This window comes from Pelodiscus sinensis, chromosome 7 (genome assembly GCF_049634645.1).
Source record: "Pelodiscus sinensis isolate JC-2024 chromosome 7, ASM4963464v1, whole genome shotgun sequence".
In the NCBI taxonomy this organism is placed as follows: domain Eukaryota; kingdom Metazoa; phylum Chordata; order Testudines; family Trionychidae; genus Pelodiscus; species Pelodiscus sinensis.
The window spans coordinates 67,447,046-67,469,819 of record NC_134717.1 but is presented as its reverse complement, the minus strand read 5'-3'; the positions used below and the strand labels follow the sequence as shown (position 1 = coordinate 67,469,819).

General features: G+C 40.2%; 1 protein-coding gene across 4 annotated transcripts in view; it reads right to left on the bottom strand.

Moving 5' to 3' along the window:
• The window catches only part of MYO1B (myosin IB), a 197,340-nt gene that overhangs the window by 36,930 nt on the left and 137,636 nt on the right, over positions 1–22,774 (bottom strand). For all 4 annotated transcript variants that reach the window (XM_075934204.1, XM_075934205.1, XM_075934206.1 and 1 more), the window contains exons 12-14: positions 18,412–18,498; positions 18,024–18,089; positions 2,430–2,534 (exon numbers count right to left, since the gene is read on the bottom strand). In XM_075934204.1, coding sequence (XP_075790319.1) covers positions 2,430–2,534; positions 18,024–18,089; positions 18,412–18,498 — 258 coding nt within the window. The remainder of the gene's footprint in view (positions 1–2,429; positions 2,535–18,023; positions 18,090–18,411; positions 18,499–22,774) is intronic.

Genomic DNA, 22,774 nt, shown 5'->3' with positions numbered 1-22,774 from the left:
ATTTTTGGACCCTAACATTGCATTTTTAAAAATAAAATCTACCACTAACGCTATTTGGCAAAAATGAACGCCCTTGAATAGCTTCCAGACTTGCTTTCCATTCCCTTTCTCAATCTATGTCAATTTCCCATGCACTTCATTGGAAACAAGCCAAAATTTTATACTGCAAGGCCTTGGGTCAGTAATGCTGTGTGTACACTTATAATGTTTATAAAGGAAATAAGTCGTAATTTCAGTACAAGAATCTAAGACCAAGGTTTTTCTGTTCTTAATTTTTGTTCATGACAGAAGAAAAAAAAAAGAGCTAAATTTAGATGAGATCATCTGGAAACAGCAGTTGAGTCTGGCTGTTATTCAGATATTTGAAAAAATTAAAATATTAAAATCAACAGTAGAACTTCCAAGTATGGAATAACCCTACACCAGATGACAATTAACGACAGAAAAAACCATTACAGCTTCAAACCTGAAGGAACAAAGTCAAATTTATAAAGTAAAAATGCAATTATTTCAGTTTCATACTTAGTTTCTTCAACAAGCTTGAAATCAAACTCATGAAGTAAATTACAGTAATTATCTTTTCAACTGCTTGACCAATAAAGGAAGGAAAAAAAGAAAAAAAGTTTGCCAAAGTGCCACGTTGCCTTAATGATTATAGGCAGGAAGAGTCTACCCAATTTTCAAAAATATTTACACTACACAACAGTGCCATTCAGTCTCAATACAGTCAGTACACACAAGTTTCTAAAGTTTTGAAGGATATTTCCTATGGCCTGTACATACTTTAGTGGGGCACATTGCTAGAATCAATAAAAACATTGTACAGCCACTGTACACCAAAGTATAGTAATTAAGGCTCCAAAACTCATCTTTACAGTTTGTTCTTAGAATAGCACGCATGGCTTATTGTAAGAACTCATTGCAGAAAACAAAGGGCATATCTACAGAGCAAACAAAGAACTACATCAGCAAGTTTCAGAGTCCAGGCCAACTGACTCGGGAGTACAAGGCTGGTACTGCAGGACTAAAAATAGCCACGTAGATGTTTGGGCTTGGGTTGGAACTTAGACTCTGAAACTTTGTCAGGGAGAAGGGTCTCAAAGCCTGGGCTCCAACCCAACCATGAACGTCTAGACTATTTTCAGTCTTGGAACACAATGCCAAGTCAGTTGGCAGGCTCTGAGACTCACTGCTGCAGGCTGGGGGTTGTTTGTTGTTGTTTCGACCAGAAGATCTTAATCATCTTCTGAGGCCTCCCCAACATGCTATACAAACTCCCCCATCCACCTGTGCCACAACACAGTGGCGTGGGAACATTTTTAAGAGCGGGGATGATGAAATCCAATACCCCTGATTCCTGTCTTATCATTCCCCCCCCCCCCCCCCCAATCTGAGGCTGGCAGCAGGGACGCCAGGCACTAAGCCATGAGCCTGGGGGTGCTGCAGGACCCCCTGCATGCTTAATTCCCATGCCTATGCCACAACTGTTTTTCTGCATATCCAGTGGATAAAAAGCCACGACCTATATAAGGGGGTAGCAAGTAGGGCAACTGTCTGGGGGTCCGTGCCATATGGCACCCCATGATGCTAAGTTGCTTGGCTTAGATTTCAGTCCCAGGTGACAAGATTCTAGTTTCAGCTTGTGCCCTTCAGTCCCAGGTGACAAGACTCTACTTTCAGCTTTTGCCCTGGGCAATTCTAATGCCGGCCTTGCTCTCTGCGCTATTCTAGTAGAGCCCTCCTGAAACCTGCTTGCTCCCCTTTGCCCAGTGGTCCTCAGACTCCAGTTAGAGAACTACAGGTTTAGACATGCCCTCAGAGAAATCTATACATAAATACTGCCACCATATTTTCTCCCATGCCATCTACCTTACTGACCTGAGAATGATCATTCACGTGTCACTAATAATGCATCCATCTGAAAGTTCAGTCTGTTTTACACACAAATAACTTTTTCTTCTGGAGCTAACAGGTTTCCTGCAAGAACTAATATCACTAGGGAGTAATTAATACAAATCCCTAGGCAGGGTAAACAAGTTCAGCGAAACCACTTGGAAAAACTACAGACTCATTCAAGAAGCCAAAGGCTTGAAAACTGTATGAAGTGACCAGCCTGACACGGGGGAATGAAGGGGCCCCATGTCTGACAGAGATGCACACACAAACACTTTTACAGAACTATCATGAAACTGTGACGAGAGGCACAGGCCCAATGACAGGACATCTAAATCCCCAGTCTAGGAGTGCGACTTGGAATTCTGCCCTGAAAAAGGTTACAGAGGTTCAAGACCAAAGTGGGGATGATAGGCGCAGGTACCTTGGGAACTATGTGGCAACAAACAGAGCTCCTCTCCCTGGCAGGCTCAAGTTCAGAAAGAGCTACAAGAAGGTAAGAAGTGAGCATACAAACAATTAAATTTGAACATTACCTCTCGTATGTATTCCTCCTGCTCTTCTTTGAGGGTGAGTTCAATGAAGATCTGCTGTAGCTTCTCATTACAATAGTTAATAATGAACTGCTCAAAGCTGTTGTCCTGCAAAATAAATCAACATCTTCTGTTCATCTGTTGTACGCACCATGCTCTGGAATTCAGCTGAGTAAGTTACTGCAAAGGACTTGAGGCTACAAGCAGCTTTCTTGGCTACTCTTTCTGGTTTTAAAAGTGCCATTTCCATGTAGGCATTGTTAAAAATGGATTACAATTTCAAAATTGAGGGTCAAATCTTCTCATGTGATTTTCCCCACTCTAAGGGTCTGGAAACTCTGCGCATTTGATTTACGGTGTTTCTTCATTATTTCCACATAGCAGGGTGTTAAAATGGGGCTACCATAATCTGACATGGTAATTTCCCATAACTTTAGAGCAAAGAGATCACGTAGAGAGGGACTCCCCCTGACCCTGAGCATGTGTTCCACGGGGCGCCTCTATTGGGAGGTTTCTGCGGGTTCTGAGACATACACCATGAAACCTCTATACCCTGCATAGCAAACACAGATGACAGTCTACTCTCTAACACTGTGGGTTGTTTGTCGTTGTTTTAAATCTGATACTGCATTCATGGATTAACCAACTCTGCCTGACAGAGCAGACGAAACAAGTCCATTATCAGTACTGTTATAAGATCCATCATAAATGAAATATCACATTTCCCTATGGACTGACTAGCCGGGCCTGTGGCCACTCGGAGCAGCACTGCAGGACATATCAAACTATGGAATGTCATCATTTGGATATTATCACAGCACACTCCCAAAATAATAAACTTCAGACTCTCTGCCACTACTGTTGGGACAAGTTCCTAAACTCTAGGAAACCGCTGAAACCATTAGTGTAACTGTCATAAAATTCCAAGGGGCCAGAATTTCACTTTTTATTTCAGTTATCTTAAAATCAAGGCATCTAGCTGCCAGATACCCATGTTCTGATACTTGCTTAACATGGACAAAAGGATACATCCTAGGCTCTATTTTTTTATTAGTAAGTGTTCATAACTCATTAACACCTTAAATATGCATATCTATTAGAATGATTTTAATTATAATTATGTAAAAGTAAGTCTAGTTATTATTACAGTTCTTTCCTTCTTCATTAAAGACATTCCAACATTTTACTTTTTTACTAGCTAGTATGGCTGTCTTTGGTTGTTTTGGAGGATTGATGAGATTTGTGTAACAAACTAAACCATGAAGTTATACCTGGCAACAAGTCTGCTACATACAGGCTTGCCAATTTTCTGATAGTTAAAAACTGAATGCACATATATGCTCCCTTCCCCAAGAAACACCCCTTGCTCACTCCTTCCCCACTCTCTACATCAGTGTTTCCCAATTTTATTTGGCCACGGAACCCTTTTAAACTCAAAAGAATGTTGTGGAACCACTAATAACAGTCTAATATGTGGAGCTGAAAAAGTAGACCACAAATAAGTAAGGACAATAATAAACAAATGCTAAACAAGGTCATGAGATCAACATCTAGTTTAATTGCACATATTTAAAAACAAAAAACACATTTAATGTGTACAAAAAATATTTAAATCATAAAATGTTATTGTAATGGAATTTTCTCACTGAACCCTTATTTTCACTTCGCAGAACCCCAGGGTTCCGTGGAACACCATTTGGGAAATACTGTTCTACATCATTTGCTCTCTCCCTCACATGTCTGTTTTCATTGGGCTGGGATACAGGAGGGGGTAAGGCTCTGGCTGGGTGTGCAAGATCTAGGATGCGGGCAGGGACGAGGGGTTTGCGGTGTGGGAGGGGCTTGTGGCATAGGAGGGGGTTCAGGGTGCAGGCTCCAAGTGATGTTTACTTTAGGTGACATCTGGAAACAACCTCATGTCTGGCTCTTAGGCTGGGGAAGAGGGGGCGGGAACTGTGCACTGCCCAGGCCCACAGGCGTCACCTCTGCAACTTTCACTGGTTCCTGGCCAATGGGAGCTGTGGAGCTGGTGCTTGGGGTAGAGGGAGGGGGAGAGAACAGGAGTGTTGCTTAAAAGCCGATTTCCCCCAGCACTGTTTCCTCAGTGCTGCCTGCTCCCCCCTCTTTCAGAGGCAGCGGGGGGCGGGGGGGGGTGGAAGAGATGAGGGAGATGGAAAGAGCAGGGGAGGCTGCTGCTGCCACGGGCAGGGGTTGCTAGGCAGATGTAGCTCCTGGACCTGTGCAAGCCAGGACAGAGCGCCTTCCCTTATCAACTAATTGTGTAGCCGATATGAATTGTACTGACTACACGATTAGTCAATTACCCACCTCTTAACATCCGTGCATAGCACCCAGACATGCCAGCCCCTTCCAGGATCCACTCAGGAAAGGCGCCTGCCTTTGCTCTGCTGCACCACTAGCTAGACTTTTAGCAGCCTGGTTAGTGACATTGACAGGAGCCATCAGGAGCCCTTTTCAACCTGGTGTTCCGGTTGAAAATCGGATTCCTGGCAACCCTACCTACATAGCACCTTTGAAGCTGAAGTCAGACTGACATTTCTTGATAATAAAAAACCTGCACTTTTATAAACATAGGTTTAATCAACTAGCTGCAGAGGTACTAACACCACGATTAAGAACACACTCAAACAGATTAGGAAAAGCTGAAGTAGCACAAGTACCCATATCAACTTGGGTTTAAGCTAAAGCAAAATCAAAGCAGATCTCAAAGCCTAGTCTACACAAACTAGACACTTGTAGCAGGCCAATGCCAACCAACCCCAGCTTGATGGACTTGGGCTGTGGGGATGTTTTATTGCTGTTTAGACTTCCTGGTTTGGGCAGGAGCCCAAACTCTTGGGGCCCTCCCACCCACCTGGACAACATAATCCAAACTATACATCTAATATGATGGGGACTAAATTAGCTATTACCACTAAAAAGAGGTATCTTGGAGTCAGTGTGGATAGTACTCTGAAAATATCCACTCAATGTGCAGCAGCAGTGAAAAAAGAAAATGTTAGCAATGATTGAGAAAGGGATAGAGAATAAGACAGAGTATCCTATTACTTCTATAGAAATCCATGGTATGCCCGCATCTTGAATAATTAATGTATGCGGATGCGGGCGCCCCATCTCAAAAATGTATCTTAGCATTGAAAAAGGTTCCGAAAAAGAACAACAAAAATTATTAGGAATACAGACTGGCTGCCATACAAGGAGAGATTAATAACACTGGGTCTTTTTTGCATGGAATAGATAACTAAAGTGGAATATGATAAAGGTCTATAAAATCATGACTGGTGTGGAAAATGAATAAAGAGTTATTTACTCCTCCACAAACAAGAACTAGGGTCACCAAATGAAATTAATAGATAGCATGTTTAAATCAAACAAAAGCAAGTACTTTTTCACACAATGCAATCAACCTGTGGAACTCCTTGTCAGAGGATATCGTAAAGTCCAACACTAGAACAGGGTTCAAGAAAGTGCTAGACAAATTCATGGAGGATAAGTCCATCAATGGCAATTAGCCAGGATGGGCAGGAATGGTGTCCCTAGTCTTTGTTTGTCAGAGGCTGCGAGTGAGCAGTGGGAGTGGATGAATCATTTGATGGTTGCCTATTCTGCTCACCTCACTGGGTCCTACAGTCTGGACTCCAAAACAGGATAATTACAAAACAATCAAATAGCCCTAACACCCTGTTCCCTGCAAGTCCAAGTCAGCTGGCACATGCCAGTTGTGGGTGTCTAGTTGCTGTCTAAATACACCCCAACAATTTTTGCAGCTCCTTCAGATCGTGACCCTCCTTCAAAGCTTAATTACAGATCAGGATTGGTAAAATTTGCACAGCTCTAGAAAGAAGATAAAATGTAGCATGCACCAAATCTCACTGCAAACAAATCATACTTACTGCATTCTGTAGCAAAAAGACAAAATTACATAAACTGCAATCAGTTCATATACAATTTCTGTAGCATTACAGCACACAAAGTTGCACAATGAATGCTGGTATACATGGTTGTACAGTTGCATTTTTTAGTCTTTATTTAGTTTTATATAATAACTTTATTTCCATAGCTTGTACATCACACTGAAGATGTAAAATGCACTATAAATATAAATTACGCCGTATGTAGAGGTGCCTGCATTATTTGGCAATATGACCTAAAACAGGAATTTTCCCATGCTGCTCTTCTCCCTAGCCAGTGAGCAGCATGTGGCTTGGACAGTCACAAATGAGACTTTACTATGACCATATATTTGAGAGAGTTTGTCTGTCTGTTCAAGAACTCCTAAACAGTAAGAGCTTAGACCACCAGATTTAGCATACAGTTTCCTCTTATAACTTAAGTTGCTTTAAGGGCTTGGTTGTGCCAGGAAAATGGGACATGCTTGGAATGGGATTGCTTCTCATAAAACAGAAAGAGACAGAATCACAAGGCACAGGAAAGTGGCTGGTTGGGGGCACGCCTCGCCCCATCCCAATCCAGGACCGTTCAAGCCCCGAGCCTCCCACCCTTGTTGCACTATTTAAGGTGGGCGGGAGGAAGGACTGAAGCTCTCCTTTCCTCCCTGATTGGTACAGGAACATTGCTGGCTGTTCCCCTTCCTCAGGGAGCGAGGGAAAAGTGCACTGTTTGCTGCATTCCTCACTCTGGCTGGCAAGCACAGGGGACAGATGAACCTGGACATGCCTCAATTAGGGGACATGCTCTGCTCCTTGGAGACTGAGCTGCAGCAGCAATGGAGAGGGGCTTCTCACCTGGCCCCCACCTGCTGAGGTGTGCTGGGATAGTTCTCTCTCCCCCGAGGCAGCCAGCATACTGAACCTCTCTTCCCCAGTACCACCCCAGAGCAATGATTCAAATGAAGCACAAACATTTTCATTTTATTTTCCAAAAAACACAAATTGAGTTAAGGACTCAAGCAATGCCAGGTAAATCATCTATTTAATCGATAAACCTTGTTACAGGATAAGCATCTCCATATGGTAAGCACCTCCATATGGAATAGTGATTAGTACTAAATTCTACAGACTTGTATGCATATGTTACACAAATAAAATGTTTATATTATTATTCACACACGGAAACGTTTTTCAAATTTGCGTTTTAAAAAGATGCATTCTTACGCTTTGTAAAGAAAAGCAAAACCAAAAATCTACATATTTCTTTCCTTTACAAGCAATCTAAAATAGGAAATTAAATTCGATTTAAAACCATCAAGATACTAGAATTTATCTCTCTAGCAACCCATTTAAACAGTGCAGCTTTATTATTAGCATTTGCACAAATTACAGTGTTGATGGCCAAAATATAATTGCAATAAGAGAAAGTGTACTCTAACTTCCGCAAGTACTAATGCCTTAATACAGGATAACTGCACCTACAGACATTCATCAAGACTTTTACTTAAGTTAAATGTTGAGGAAAGACATTTCTTCTCACAGCTCTCTGAAATTCTACTCCAACTAGAATATTTACTTCCAGGCAAATACTGAATTGAAAAAAAGCTACTATCAAGATATCACATTATGTGCATTTTGTATATTTACATAATTCAGTAATATAATAAAAGTCCTTGAATAACATACTCTCTCAGTTAGATGCACTTTGAAGTCTACTGGCCAACTCACTACACTGCTTCCATGAAATAAACCTGGTATTTTATAATCTTCTCACTGAGGCTTTGTCGGGGGAGAGGAGAGGGACTGGTGGTGGTGGGAGGGGTGTGGGTGGGTGTGGTTAATTGTTTTTTTTCCCTCACTACTGATTAGCATCCAGATCAAGTGACTGCGGCCCACCAAACTTCACTTGAGAAAGTAATAACATACATTTTCTAGTGTTATACAATATTTGTTGCTTTTCTGATCTAGAGATAGTAAGTGCTTTAATGATAATTAGGACTCAAATGGGGGAGGGGGGGAAGGAACAATATTTTTAGATTCAAAGCTTCTCTATAAAAGATGTTGAATTTCAAATAGTGTAGGAAAATTTAGGAAAAAGTCTCAATGAGCCTTGCACTTTACCAGGGATGCTTCTTTTCCATGATGTAGTCTGCTCTTTTAATGCTGGAAACATCCATTAAATCATTGCATTGTGTAGCAGTACTATACTGGCTGTGCCTGGGAAGTCACAGCAAAGCAAGATCACCTTCATAGGCTAAAGAACATTGTTTCCCAAGTTAAACTAAAGATGCTAGCAAATGCAACATCACCTGACATAGATACAAACTCACATCGAAAGTAGATGCAGATGGTTAACCGACCAAAAGCTCATTCTCTCAATTGTTAATCAGTTGTGACAGTGAATGGTAACCATGTCAGTCTAGTCCTGAGACAGTGCATGGATTCAACATGACCAAATCCACACCTGGTTTCAGATACACACTCTTGAACGTACACATTCTTCTTTGTTATTAGGTGTAAAATTATTTGACTTCAGAGTCTCGTTTGGTGACATTTTTCACTGTAAATTCTTGGAATATATAGAGCTACGGGGCTAAAATCTGCTCTCTGTTGCAGAATCATGCTGTCTGTGGGTAAATTAGGCAACTACTTTTTTTACATCTACATCAATGTGCTATCTCTTCATGGTTTGTTCCCTTTGCCTTAGCATATCAAACACAGTTAACTGATAACAACAGTGAGTACAAGTCATTGCCCAAGGTAGATGGACAATTCAGACCAGTTCTGGCACCAAGCTTTGACTACTTCCAATTGCAGAGGAAAAATTGCTAAGAAGGGAGACCATAAAGGAAAGCTTAGATTCTTGGTTCACTGAAAGGAATGATGTGATGCACTGAGCATAAGGCCTGCAGATTTAACCTATATCCAGATGTGAAGTCATGGGTAGGAGGAGGGGAAGGATGGAGATTTTAACAGATGTGCAAATGGGACTTGATTTGTAAAGGAGTAACTACAGAATATAGATGCTTGGAAGGTGGAAATGCTGACAGAAGAATGCAAGTAGGAAAGAAAGATCACAGAGGTATTCTCCTAGTCACAAAAAATTCAAGTCAGAACAGTCTAAATTTTCCATCTCCGTGATGTTTCCACAGGTATTTTTTGTTTAATATTTATTCCTTGAAGTCCTTTAGGGATCAAAGAGCTTAAATACTGTAGCGATGAGCACTGAAGAGAAGCCTAACACAGTCAGTTGTATGTTTAACACATCCATCGACAGAACTGTTGAATTTTTTTTAGAACCATGGACGTTATCTTTGAGAGGGAAAAACGTCACCATAATAATATGAAGACCTCAACAAATACCACAAAACACAACATAAAGGCTTCAGCAAATCCAACAAAACATGGCCTACTAATTTTTACTTCGATTTCAAGAGGAATTCTCTGTGGTCCCATTTTTGTGTTCACCTCCGTGAACATTCACACAAATCAAAGAAAAAATGCTCAAGAAAAGCAGATTAATTGCATGATTTCTGTAAAGATACATCTCTAGGCAAAGAACCCTAGAAGCATGACATTTAAATGTACGTATTTAAGATGCCCATATACACAAAACTTCCAAAATATACTTCCCACTAATGACATGAAAATGTAACAACATTACGTCCAAATCACACAGATTCCACAGTTAGTTAACCAGGCCCACCCCTTCTCCTATTAATGCAATGACAAAACATCCAGTGATTTCACGGGGCAAAGGCAGATAATTAGGCCCATCTTTCTGAACCCATCTTGCTCCAATCTGATTTTTTGGTACATGCACACTAAACCCAAGTGGTGAGTGGGAGGAGCAAGAATCAACTTCGGCTTCAACAAACATAGCTTGTGTGGGTTACACAAAGAAAACTTAGATATAATCACATCAAAACACAGTTTAGCAAATTAGTCCTAGAACTACAGAAATTGGAGACAGTAAGGACCTACTAAATAGTGTTGGTCCAGTGACACATCATGGATTTAAGTCAATGCTTTAGGGGACAACCCTTTAGCACACTCAGACTTTGTGTAGTCTATATTTTGATCTTCAAAATGATGATGTCATCCATTTTTTTAAAAGCTCACAATCAATGTTTATAGTGTTGATGAATGTTTACAGAATGAGCTTCTATTATTTCTTAACAAAAATGAACAAGTTAAAAATCAGTGAATCCATTTTTATAAAATATATTTTAAAATCTCCACTCTGACCAGTGACTCTAAAAGATGTTTATTTTTATAAACATGTTTACACACTGCGGACAGGTGGGAGCCTGCGCTCAGGGGTAACCAACTTGAGTCAATAGTGGGCCCTTGTAGCCAAGAAGGCTAATGGCATATTAGGGTGCATTAGGAAGAGCATTTCCAGCAGAGCTAGAGAAGTGATTATTTCCCTTTACTCGGCACTGGGGAGGCCACATCTGGAGTATTGCGTCCAGTTCTGGGCCTCCTACTATAGAAAGGATGTGAACACATTGAGAGGGCCCAGTGGGAGGGCAGCCAAAATGATTAGGGGGCTGGAGCACAAGATCTATTAAGAGAGGCTGAGGGATTTGGGCTTACTTAGTCTGCAGAAGAGAAGAGTAAGGGGGGATTTGATAGCAGCTTTTAACTACCTGAAGGAAGGTTCCAAAGAGGCTGGAGAGAGGCTGTTCTCAGCAGTGACGGATGGCAGAACAAGGAGCAAGGGTCTCAAGTTGCGGTGGGAGAGGTCCAGGTTGGATATTAGGAAAAACTATTTCCCTAGGAGGGTGGTGAAGCACTGGGATGGATTACCTAGGGAGGTGGTGGAGTCTCCATCCCTAGAGGTTTTTAAGTCCCAGCTTGACAAAGCCCTGGCTGGGATGATTGAGTTGGGGATTGGTCCTGCTTTGGGCAGGGAGCTGGACTTGATGTCCTCCTGAGGTCTCTTCCAGCCCTAGGATTCTATGATTTCCTGCATGTACCGGCTCTTAGTAAACAACAGATTAAGACAGTTCTACTCTTAAACACACATTCTGCTATCAGCTGAATTGTTGATACAACACTTCCATTAACTAGCTAATGCAGTTTTTTGGAGTGTACCTCCATTACATCTGCTGTCAGACGATTTAAAATAATCACTATCCCACTGCAGCAAAGTGTGCTGCGATCAGGAGGGACTGTCAGAAGGCATTGCCAGCATTACACAAAAGAAAAACCTGTGGGGCTCATTTAGGGAGAGCTTGAGTGGCAGTAGGATTTGGAGGAAGCCTGTCTAGAGACCTGAAGGGACTACAAGGTGGTGAGGAAAATTTCTTGCAGACGTTGTTGGTTTCTTTTTTAATGCAAGAGCATGCCCCTACTATGGGCTAGCAGCCATTTCTCTTAAAGATGCCAGTACATTCCACTACAACCACTGAGAGGTAGGTATTACTGTTCCCATTTTACAGGTGGAGAAACTTAGATAAAGACGTTATAAAAGACTTAGACTAGATGTTAGAAAGCTTGTGATAGAGCTGAGAATAAATCTTAGACCTTCCGAAACCTATTATTTGCTATAAACACAAAACCACCCTTCCTTAATGTAAGTCTTCAGCAAGATATTCTGGAGCCTCACCCTCATATTTGTACTTATTTTTTTAAAAAGCATTCATCATAATCAGAACTCTAAAAAGAAAAGATGTGTTGCTAATCATGACATTGTCATCAGGTCTGAAGTATATGAATATTAAATTTGGGCTATGAAATTTATACCATGTTTGATCAAATGGATCATTTACCATGTGGATGGCTGAAGTTTTCTGGAGTTGATTGTTTTGTCCAGATTTTAATTCAACTACTATTACGGTGTCCAGATGACAATTGTAAAGACACCTGTGCAAAGCATGGTAAATTATACTAACTAAATTGGAGAAACCAAGAGAATAATATGATGTCATGGTAACATTTTATTCTGGTTTTAAGATGTCATCCCTTCCTCTGTAAATAGAGAAGATACCGGTTTGCCAAAGACTAGGAAAAAGATGAAAAATAAGTACCATCCATCCTGAATTTTCTAACATGTTTCTTTCCTTCTCCACTTTTCTGCCCTTATTTCTCACATAGCTGATCTTAAAAATTTAAGAAGGGAAATATTTAGATTTTGTACATTAACTGAATATAAACAGGAGAATACGTGCTGCAGAAAATACATGTTCTGGATTAATGCTGCACTTTTACAAGGGGGTCTAAAAGGGATCCAAGATCAACAGAAGCTATTTGAGATTAGTTTCAAATAAGCAATTCTACTTTTGATGTACTGAATCAAGTTTCAAATTTGCATTACAAGTTTGCATGTGGAATGGCATCCCAAATGCTCTTTTCTTCTGAAAAACCTATCATGTATACTATCATAGTTCTTACCATCAAGACAGTGCATACTAGTTTAAGAGATAACAAAACATGCAGTAATTGGTTCCTAAGGGGATTTTAAAATCATCTCCTAGAAATACTAAGAATAATAATTAGTTCTGTAAATTCACTGCCATTAGCTTATATGTCAGCTAACATTCTACATGCATAACAATCCTTTTGTAAAACACCTGTCCAACAAAATGACTCTATTATTGAAGCTGGTAGATGTATCAGATGATTATCTCACTTCATCTTCATATATTTATCATATGGCATATATTACATAATCTTTCATTTAATTACATAAGATTAGTTCACTATTTTGATATACAAGAAGTTTTACTAATATGTATTTGTTTGATGGCAGGTACTTTTTTATGCAACTATTTCTTATAAGCCTTTCTTTAATTGTATTTGACACCACATGGCCAGTACCATCAGTTATAAATACTCCATAAATACTGGTTTTGCCATGTATCTTTTATTTAATTTAACTTACTTAATGCAGATTCAATTACACTGCTCTACAGCCAAAATGCTTCTGAAATAAATGTAGTCAAACTTTACTAATTCTGGGTCACTGAGAACGAAAATATGCTTAAACTTGTTGATTGGCTCTAGTTTTCAAGATATGCTATTGAGTCAGTATATACGACCCTTGACTTGCGAATGGCGGAGGATAAGTGAGTTATAAAGGGAAGGGATCTCAATTTAAACCAGAAATGACTAAAATATATCCTTGACTGGATCTATGAATAAATCTATGACTGGGTGTAGCCAGACAGGAACCCCTCCCTTGTAACATCCATTTTTGCTTGCCTGGAGCATGCAGGGCACACAGAGCAGAAGGCCCAGGCTGCGTGACCATGAATGGCTGTAAACAGAGATACGCCAATTGCTGACCAAGAGGCTGCCAAGGAGTGTCCTTGACTTAACCCATATTGATACGAACACACAGCCGTCCGCAGGGGGAGGAATCTCTCGCCCAGTAAAAAAATGTCTAGTACTCACAATTTAGTTCTCTCTCTTGCCATGTAAATTAATTTGAAACTTGCTTGTAAGAACTGGCTCCACAAAACGGACCAGTACAATTCGGCATCTTAGATAAGAAAGAGGATACGGGCCCCCAGGGGTATATAGTTGGGTCCAGCAGCACATTTTCTCTGAGTGTCAATCTACCATCTATCTGCCAGTCGGGTTAGGTGTTTGATCTCCCGAGGTTCCAGAGGGGACGCCCACCTCGTATTCGTCTTTCCTAGGAATTGAGAGACCGGCCCTGGCCTGACACGCTGGAGTCAAGAGGCACAGAAAGGGGTAAAAATTGTACCTGGATGTGGTCCTTTGTTTAAGTATATATATACATAGTGTTAGAGCTCTTTAAAGATTAAGCGGTCACTTGGTACCATTATTTCTATCTTTACCTTTTTCCTGTAATCATTTTTAAGACCTATATATATATTTGCTAGCATTTAAGAAATAGATCAATAGCCATTGTAACCATATGATTTATAAGCTTCTTTAATAAACCTGTAACTGTTTAAGCTTTAACCTGACTCCTTCAGTTGCTGTAATAGAACCAAGCACAATTTAAAAGAACTTCAGCCGGTCATAAAGGGACAGACATAGGGAGAGCTTGGGCGTTTGGATCTGTGTCACTCCCAGGTGACAAGATCCGTTGGGGCACCTTTCCTAGGCTGCCCGCTGCAAAGGAACCCCTGTGTTCTAGCAGCTAAAATCTAAGGTGTAATAAGCTCTTCCTATATAACGGGGCATCTGTTGGCCTGCTGGCCACCCTCTGCGACGGGACCCCGGTCCTAGCAGTAAAGACACGGACGTTAAACCTTTTCTCGGAAACACACACACACACACACACACACACACACACACCCCTGACCGTCGGCTGACACTGGGTTTGGACAGTACTTGCTTTTTAGGCAAAACAATGAATGATGCAATCTGAAGCTGGTATTGCATCATACACAATATGAATTGCATCATGTTATTTTTAGAAGTCATGGATGTTTTGCTGCATAATGGCAATGTTTTGCCATCAATTCCAGTTGGTCATGCAGTCCATATGAAGGAAACCTATGACAACATGAAACAACTTTTGAGGTGCATAAACTATGACCAACATCAGTGGCAGCTTTGTGGCGATTTGAAGATTGTTGCTCTTTTGCTTGGTCTGCAGACTGGATACACAAAGTACTGCTGTTTTCTCTGCGAATGGGATAGTCGTGCAAAAGATTCCCATTACAGCAAGATAGATTGGCTACTCCAACAGTCATTGGAGCCTGGGAGGAAAAGTGTTCAGCATCCACCACTTCTTGAATCAAGGAAGATTTTGTTATCACCCTTATACATCAAGCTGGGTCTGATGAAGAACTTTTTCAAGGCCATGGACAAAACACAAGCAGCTTTCAAGTACCTCTGTGGAAAATTTCCAAGGTTAAGTGAAGCTAAGATAAAGGAAGGTGTCTTTGTTGGTCCTCAGATTCGTGAACTTCTTCGAGATGATGCATTTGACCATGCACTGCGTGGCAAGGAAAAGATGGCATGGAAAGCCTTCCAGTTAGTGGCAATACATTTTCTCGGAAACAACAAGGCAGACAACTACAGGTTGTTGGTGGAAAACCTCCTTAAGGCATACAAAAGCCTTGGTTGCAACATGTCACTAAAGATACATTTTTTGCACTCATCTAGATTTTTTTCCACCGAACTGCAGAGCAGTGAGCAACGAGCACGGCAAGCGATTTCACCAGGACATTGCAACAATGGAGAAACGCTATCAGGGCAAATGGAGCCCATCAATGCTTGCAGACTATTGCTGGACAGCGACAAGAGATGCTCCACTTAATGAATACGAATGACAAGCCAAGAAGCACCGAGTAGACACTGAATAGGACTAAACTATGTACATAATAGATTTTTGCCTTTTGTTTCATAATAAATTTTATTTATATAACCCTTTTGCTGATTTTTAAAGAGTTACATAAACAGGACAGGTGAAATATCATGTAAAGCAACCATAAACACATGAAAAGACCTAGGTTTACAATTTATGATTAAAATTCTACTATCTACACAATATACATAGACGTAAAATGTAAAAACTTAAATATCTTGGAAACAGTAGCCAATCAGTTGTTTTAATTGTCATATTTGAATTCAGCACATCAAAATACATAATAAATAGCACATTTTATCTCTGAAGCAGATGACTTCTAAAAAATTGTAGACCAGTGTTATCTGACCATAACAATAATTCCACTATACCTGCACAATGTTTGGTAAACAGGTTTTAATCAATTTTAATCATTTCAATGCTAGGATTTTGTTCCAGTTAGAGCTAGTTGGGAAATATATTGGTCTTTTGGTAGGAAAATACACAATTTTGAAACGGAAAAAAAAATTGAAGAATCTCAGAAAATGAACTTCTGTGCAAAAATCAGTACTAGGTCAACAAACATTTTGTTTGAACAACACTGAAATATTATGTACCAATTTTGAATTTTAAAATTTGTATATTATATAAATACAAAATAAACCAAAAATTATTTTGAAATAAGAAAAATGGAACATCTTGAACTTACCAAAAATGTTTCCCCTTTTTCAAAGATTATTTTAAAATAAAATGTCATCAAAATTGACTAGCTTCCACAACATTACATTGTCAACTAATCAGTATTTTCCAATGGCACAACCTTCTACCTGAAAATTTCCAATAACCTCTAGTTCCAATATCAAACCATCCTTGTTTCTTGACCCTTGATTGCCCTGTGTATCTGGGTGATTTTCACCCATGAGTTTAATGCTGTGAGGCATAGAGTTCTTCTCTCATCTCCTACAGTGGAAGTTGAGGTTGCTCAGCATTCAATAGAATTGGACACTAAGGCTGTGTCTATACTGGCGCGATCTTGCGCCAGAGCTATGCAAATGAGGCTCAGCGTGGAATATCACCGAGCCTCATTTGCATAACTAATGAGCCGCCATTTTTGCGGAAGAGTTTCTTGCACAGGACAGCGCTGTCTACACTGCCCCTTCTTGCACAAGAAAAACCCTCTTGTGCAAAGCTGTTATGCTGATTATTTTTAGGCATAACAGCTTTGCACAACGGCTTTGCGCAAGAGGGTTTTTCTTGCGCAAGAAGGGGAAGTGTAGACAGTGACGTGTTGCGCAAGAGCCTCTTCTGCAAAATGGCGGCTCATTAGTTATGCAAATGAGGCTCGGCGATATTCCATGCTGAGCCTCCTTTGCATAGCTCTGGCGCAAGACTGCGCCACTATAGACACAGCCTAAATGAACAAACTTGCTCCGTTTTAAAATTGACTATTTTAAGCACTTTCAATTATAGTATAGTTCAATATACATGTGAGAGGGGAAAGCATTTAGTCCTCCATTTTGCCTCCAATTTTGTCCTTATATCTAACTACTTATTTTTATGGCTTTATTTTTTAAATATCAACTTTCTTTAATAAATATCTTGTTTCCTGGCATTCAATTTAACAATCCACAGCCACCCCACAAACTCAAATTTATTTAGCCAATGTTTTTAAACTCACCTATGCTTAATCAAGTGCACATTTCTGCCAATAACACTAAACATCCTATTATGTAACTTTCTAAAGGAAAGTAACTACCATCATCTCCAAATAGCTCTGTTAGTCAAGAGTTATTTCCAGATCGGTCCCATACCATTCATTTTCATAAGTTTCTTCATATGATCAGGGAATTAACTATCTTGTTGAGTAAAAATCTGAATCAAATATTAGCTCTCTCTCTTTCTCTCTTATTTCTGTAAAACTGTTAAGACTGCTCTGATTCTTTATATAGCTGAAATGAAGCATATACCATAAAAGCTGAATTATCCAGCAGTTGACCAACCCAAAAGCACCATAAACCAGCATTTCTAATCTTGTTCACAGATATCTACAATAAACCTCAAGGCCATAAACAGTAGTACCTTCACTAGAGGCAAATTTTATATAACAGCATGGACATTACCACAATATTTCCTATGTACAGAATGGTATCACAGTAAATATTTACTTTTAAGTGGTACTCTCTCTATCAGCACAACATATGCAATTTGGCATTCATGAATCTGTATTATAAATGCAAAGCATACTAAGAATACCATCTAACTCCAGTTTACATTTATCGCGTATGCTTAGAAATATGCACTAGACTTCATTTACAGAAAGAGAAATTATGATTACACACATATGAACTAGATTTAGTTTTAGGAATAGCTGTAAAGATTTTTTTATGGAAATGCATATTCTAAAGCACTTACCTCAAAAATTTCAAAGCCATAGATGTCCAGGACTCCCATTACCTTCTTTCTGACTTTTGTTTGTGCCTTTTAAGAAAAAGACTGAGTTATCGTTCTGCACATTTAGTATTTGCCGTCAAGACACATTAAATGCACCTGATATGCAAGTTGTTTAGGCTAAGAAGTTGGGTTCGGTTTTCCAAAAATGGTTAATATAAATATTTCCATAAGTTTAACAAAAACAAGTAAAGAGATTTATCTGAATACAAATATTCACCTCTAGTATTGGCAGTCCTGCAAATTGCACCGGTGCATAAGAAGAAAGTAAAACAGACGAGAATAGTTTTTCTGTCCCCCTTCACTTAATTTTTTTTTAATTGATTTCCTTATGGGCACGTAAGAATATTACCTTAATGCTCTCATTGATTCTGGTAACAAGCCAGGAAAACAGCCTGCTGTACAGATTCTTAGCCAGCGCATCACGGGCATAATATGCCTAGTCAAAAGAAAGAGAAAACACGTTAGAAATATTGGGCTACTTCTGAATCATGTCTGCTATTGCAGAGGTTTAAAAGTGCTATAAAAGGGTGGAAATGCTTCTAAGAAACGTGCTCAATGTCAGAACGCTGCCTGGTGAGAGTAAGGCTGCGGGAACAGCTCCACGTGGACAGGTCTTTACTGCAGTAAGAGATCCACAGCACTACCACAGTGGGCTGAAGTCAAATGACCTGGCTCAAGATGCTGAGATATGAAACTGCAGTGTAGACATTTAGGCTCAGGCTGAAGCCTAGGCTCTGAGAGCCCACAATAATGAAGAGTCTCAGAGCCCAGCATGTCTACACTGCCAGGATGTCTACATTGCAGTTTGTAGACCTGCAGCCTGAGCCTCACGAGGCCAAGTCAGATGACTGCAGGCTCAGACTGGGTTCCACAAGGTTTTTAACACAGCACAGATGTTCCTGTAGGGCATACCTACACTGCAATATAAGCCCAGGCCTAGCAGACCCTCGTCTTGTTAACCTAGGCATTGAGAGTCGACACTCATGTGTAGGTTAGGAATAGTTGAACCCTGGATCCCAACCTGGGACGCTAGCTTCTACACTTGTGGGCCTTAGTCTAACCACCATATTTACAGGGTTCCCAGTGTCCACCTAAAATGTGGCTGCTCTAGCTCGTTCTTTGTAGTGCTACGTGGGAAAGCTTCCTTGTCCTCTCGACAGGCTGAAAATCGGCCTGTGGAATTGTGGGATTCTTTCAGCAGAGCCCCAGAGCACAAGTACAGTAGGGTCATATCTACACTGCAAAGGAATAAGGCTTAAGTAGTATCCGAGGCCTGGCTTGATATAGGCTCAAATGGGGTCTTGAGCCGAATGGCATACTGGGACCACAGGGTCCTCATGGTGTGTGTGTAAATGGAAGTGTTAGTCTGGAGCTGAGCTGAGACCCTGGGTTTACACTACAGTGTAAATATTTCCAGAGAGCTTGTAGCTAGAGGTGCCTTAGGGCTACTTTACTTAGGCCCAACAGAACCAAGAACTCAAGAGGAGCAAAGCTGGTTTGTAGTCATCTTTCCCTACATGCCCCTTTCTCCCCCCACTCTTACTCCACTGCAGGAACAAAGAACTGGAGCCAGTGTTTAATGGTATTGCATAGAATAGTCACATATGTAAGAGATGCCTGAGAAGACCAGAAAAACAGCAGGTGAAATAAAACTTCACATTTCTGACTTTGATAAAGCAACTCTACAATATGTATCTCTTCCCAGTGGGTTTCTCACTGGGCTCCTAGGAAACACGAATCTGGTTATTACTGGTTATTAGTGGGGAACGTGCCAGCCCTCACACTAATATATGCTGAAAAAACAATAAGAAGAATTGAGATAAATAGGAAAACAAATATGGAATGGCAGAGGGAAAGAGGAGGCAATAAGGAACGCAGAGCAATGGACAAAGGCAGAAAAGGATAGGAGAGGAATGAAAAGCAGGCTTCAGTTTGTATTAAAAAAACCTTAATGCATTATTGTTTATTGAACATTTTGCCATCTCACTTCTCCTGTCTGTTTCTCACAAGTTCCTACTTGTGTTCTCTGCTCAGATCACTTTTCAGGGCTTCATGAGTTAAGTTTCTAGTGGAGTAGCAAAAATGCATATCATCAAGCAGCCTTGATCATAAAAAAATGGGGAAAATTGAGTGATGAAATCCGAATTTTAATTACTTAAGTGACTAAGATAAATTCTCAGGTCAAAATTGAAAAATACATATATTGCTAAAAACAGACTGTCTAGCACAATAATCAGCAGGGTTTGGCTTTTTTTTTTTATAAGACATTGCAACCCTTAACTCCCTGATGAGTAGCAATAAAACACAAGACAGGAAAATGACAATTGTATTAGCAGACAAAAACTACAAGGAAATGAGATGGTCACTGTAAAATGATAGTGAGACCTTGTCTAGAATACTGAGAGCTAAAACAGACAGAACCACCACGAGCATACTAGAGCCTTCGGAAGGGTGAAGCATCAGGCAACAAAGACCATACCAGATCTGCTGAATCTAAGTTCTGAAAACAAGTTAGGGAGTTCCGTGTATTCTACTAGAAGAAGAAAGCTGACTTTGCAGAAGATTTTGAAATAAGATTCAAAAAGTTATCTTTATATCTTTTAAAAATCACCCTCCCAGCCTTCCATGTCCACGCCCACAGAGACTTGTTTGAGCTTCTAAAGGTAGATAATGTAAAATAAGGAGTAAATGGAGGCTGTAAATAGAACTACTCCAAAACAAGGCAATAAGCATATGGAATAAGCTAGTAGGTAAGTAACTGAAAAAGTATAAGTGATTTTACAAAACACTTAAGATTTGTGGGAGGGGAAGGACTGAAGGTTATGGTGAAAAAGCAAGAACCTTGGATTAAAATAAACAAAGAATGAGGAGTGGCACATTCAAACAGACAGTCTTTCCTCTTCCTAAAAATAGCTTATATTCTTCACATACAAACCTCCAGGCTGGCTTGCCACTAATATCATTAGAAGGAGAAGGAAAGAAGAGGGTTGTGGAAATTCAGGAAAAAGTAACAATAAGGAAAGTTGAATTTATTCATTTTATCTGAAAAAATGTTAGAACAGCCCAGAGCACATCAATCCTATGAAACCAAATGGGCTGTTCAAAATGAAGGATGGTCTGCCACAGCAGGATATTTTAAGTTTACCACATTTTTGCACAAGATGTAGGAAAAATTTCCTATACCCTTTTCTTGAGGGTATGACTCATCTAAAAGCAAAATGAAGTGTGTTTGAACATTCAAAAAGTGTGTTGAAGGAAAGAAAAGGAGAACAGGGGTAAATTTTGCTGTGAAATGTTTCATTTAGATGTGCTTTATGAATAGTACCTTATTTTGTAGCTATGCAGAAAGCATGTATTTAAAATAATTTCACCTTAAAGAATTTTGCTTATAGTATGTAACATAAAATAATTTGTTTTCTGGTTAAGAGTAAAATTTCAAAAGCAACTAAGTGACAGAGAAACCTAGGTCAAGAATTAATGATCTAGTAAAGTTACAAGAGCCAAGAGAATTAAAGCTAAAAAGTTGAGAGGGGAAGCAATTTTTATCAGACTGTCTAAAATCATTAATTTGTTTGTTTTAATAGCACCATTCAACTTCAATGACCGAACAACATTATGGGGAAAGTAAGAGAAATTATACATTATTTTCAAGAGACAACAATTTACATACATGTATAAAAAAGCATTTTAAAAAGTGGAAGGAAGTGAAATCCTAGTGAGGAAAATAGAAAGGGGTATAAATTCTCACAAATTAAGTGTAAAATATAAGAAAAACCAAAAGGGAGTTTGAAAAGCAGCTAGCCAAAAACTCACAAAATAATAGCAAAATGTTTTTTAAGTACATCAGAAGCAGGAAGCCTGCTAAAAAAACCAGTGGGGCCTCTGGATGATCGAGATGCTAAAGGAACACTCAAAGACGATAAAGTCATTGCGGAGAAAATAAATGAATTCTTTGCTTTGGACTTCACTACTGAAGATGTTAGGGAGATTCTCAAAACTGAGCCATTCTTTTTAGGTGACAAATCTGAGGAATTGTCTCAGATTGTGGTGTCATTAGAGGAGGTTTTGGAACAAACTGATAAACTTAACAGTAGCAAGTCACTGGGACCAGATGGCATTCACCTAAGAGTTCTGAAAGAACTAGGGATGTGAACGACTAGTCAACTATCTGGTAAGCAAATGCTTATCGGATAGTCGACAGGCTAGTAGACTAGTCACTTCCCCCCACTTGCTGCCTCTATGACAAAGAGGCAGTGGGGTGGGGCAGAGAGGAAGGGGCACTTCAAAACAGCAGCGCCACGTTGAGCTTGGGGCCAGACCCCGGGTTCCACACAGTGCTGCTGCTTTGAAACACCACGTGCAGCCCAGAGCCAGCTGGGGTGTCTCCAAACTGCACTCAGCGTTTCAAAGCGGCAACACCGTGTGGAGCCCAGGGTCAGATGGGGAGTCCCCAGCTGATCCCAGGCTCTATGGGGGGGCTGACACTCTGAAATGCTACGTGCAGCCTGATACCAGGCTCCTGCAGTGTTTCAAAGTGGCAGCACTGCACGGAGCCCGGAGTCAGCGGAGAAGCCCCCAGCTGATCCCAGACTCCCCGTGGTGCTGCTGCTTTGAAATGCTGTATGCAGCCTGACAACAGCGGGGGAGTTCCCAGCTGATCCCAGGCTCCACAGAGCACTGCCGCTTCGAAACACCATGGGGACTATGGCCCC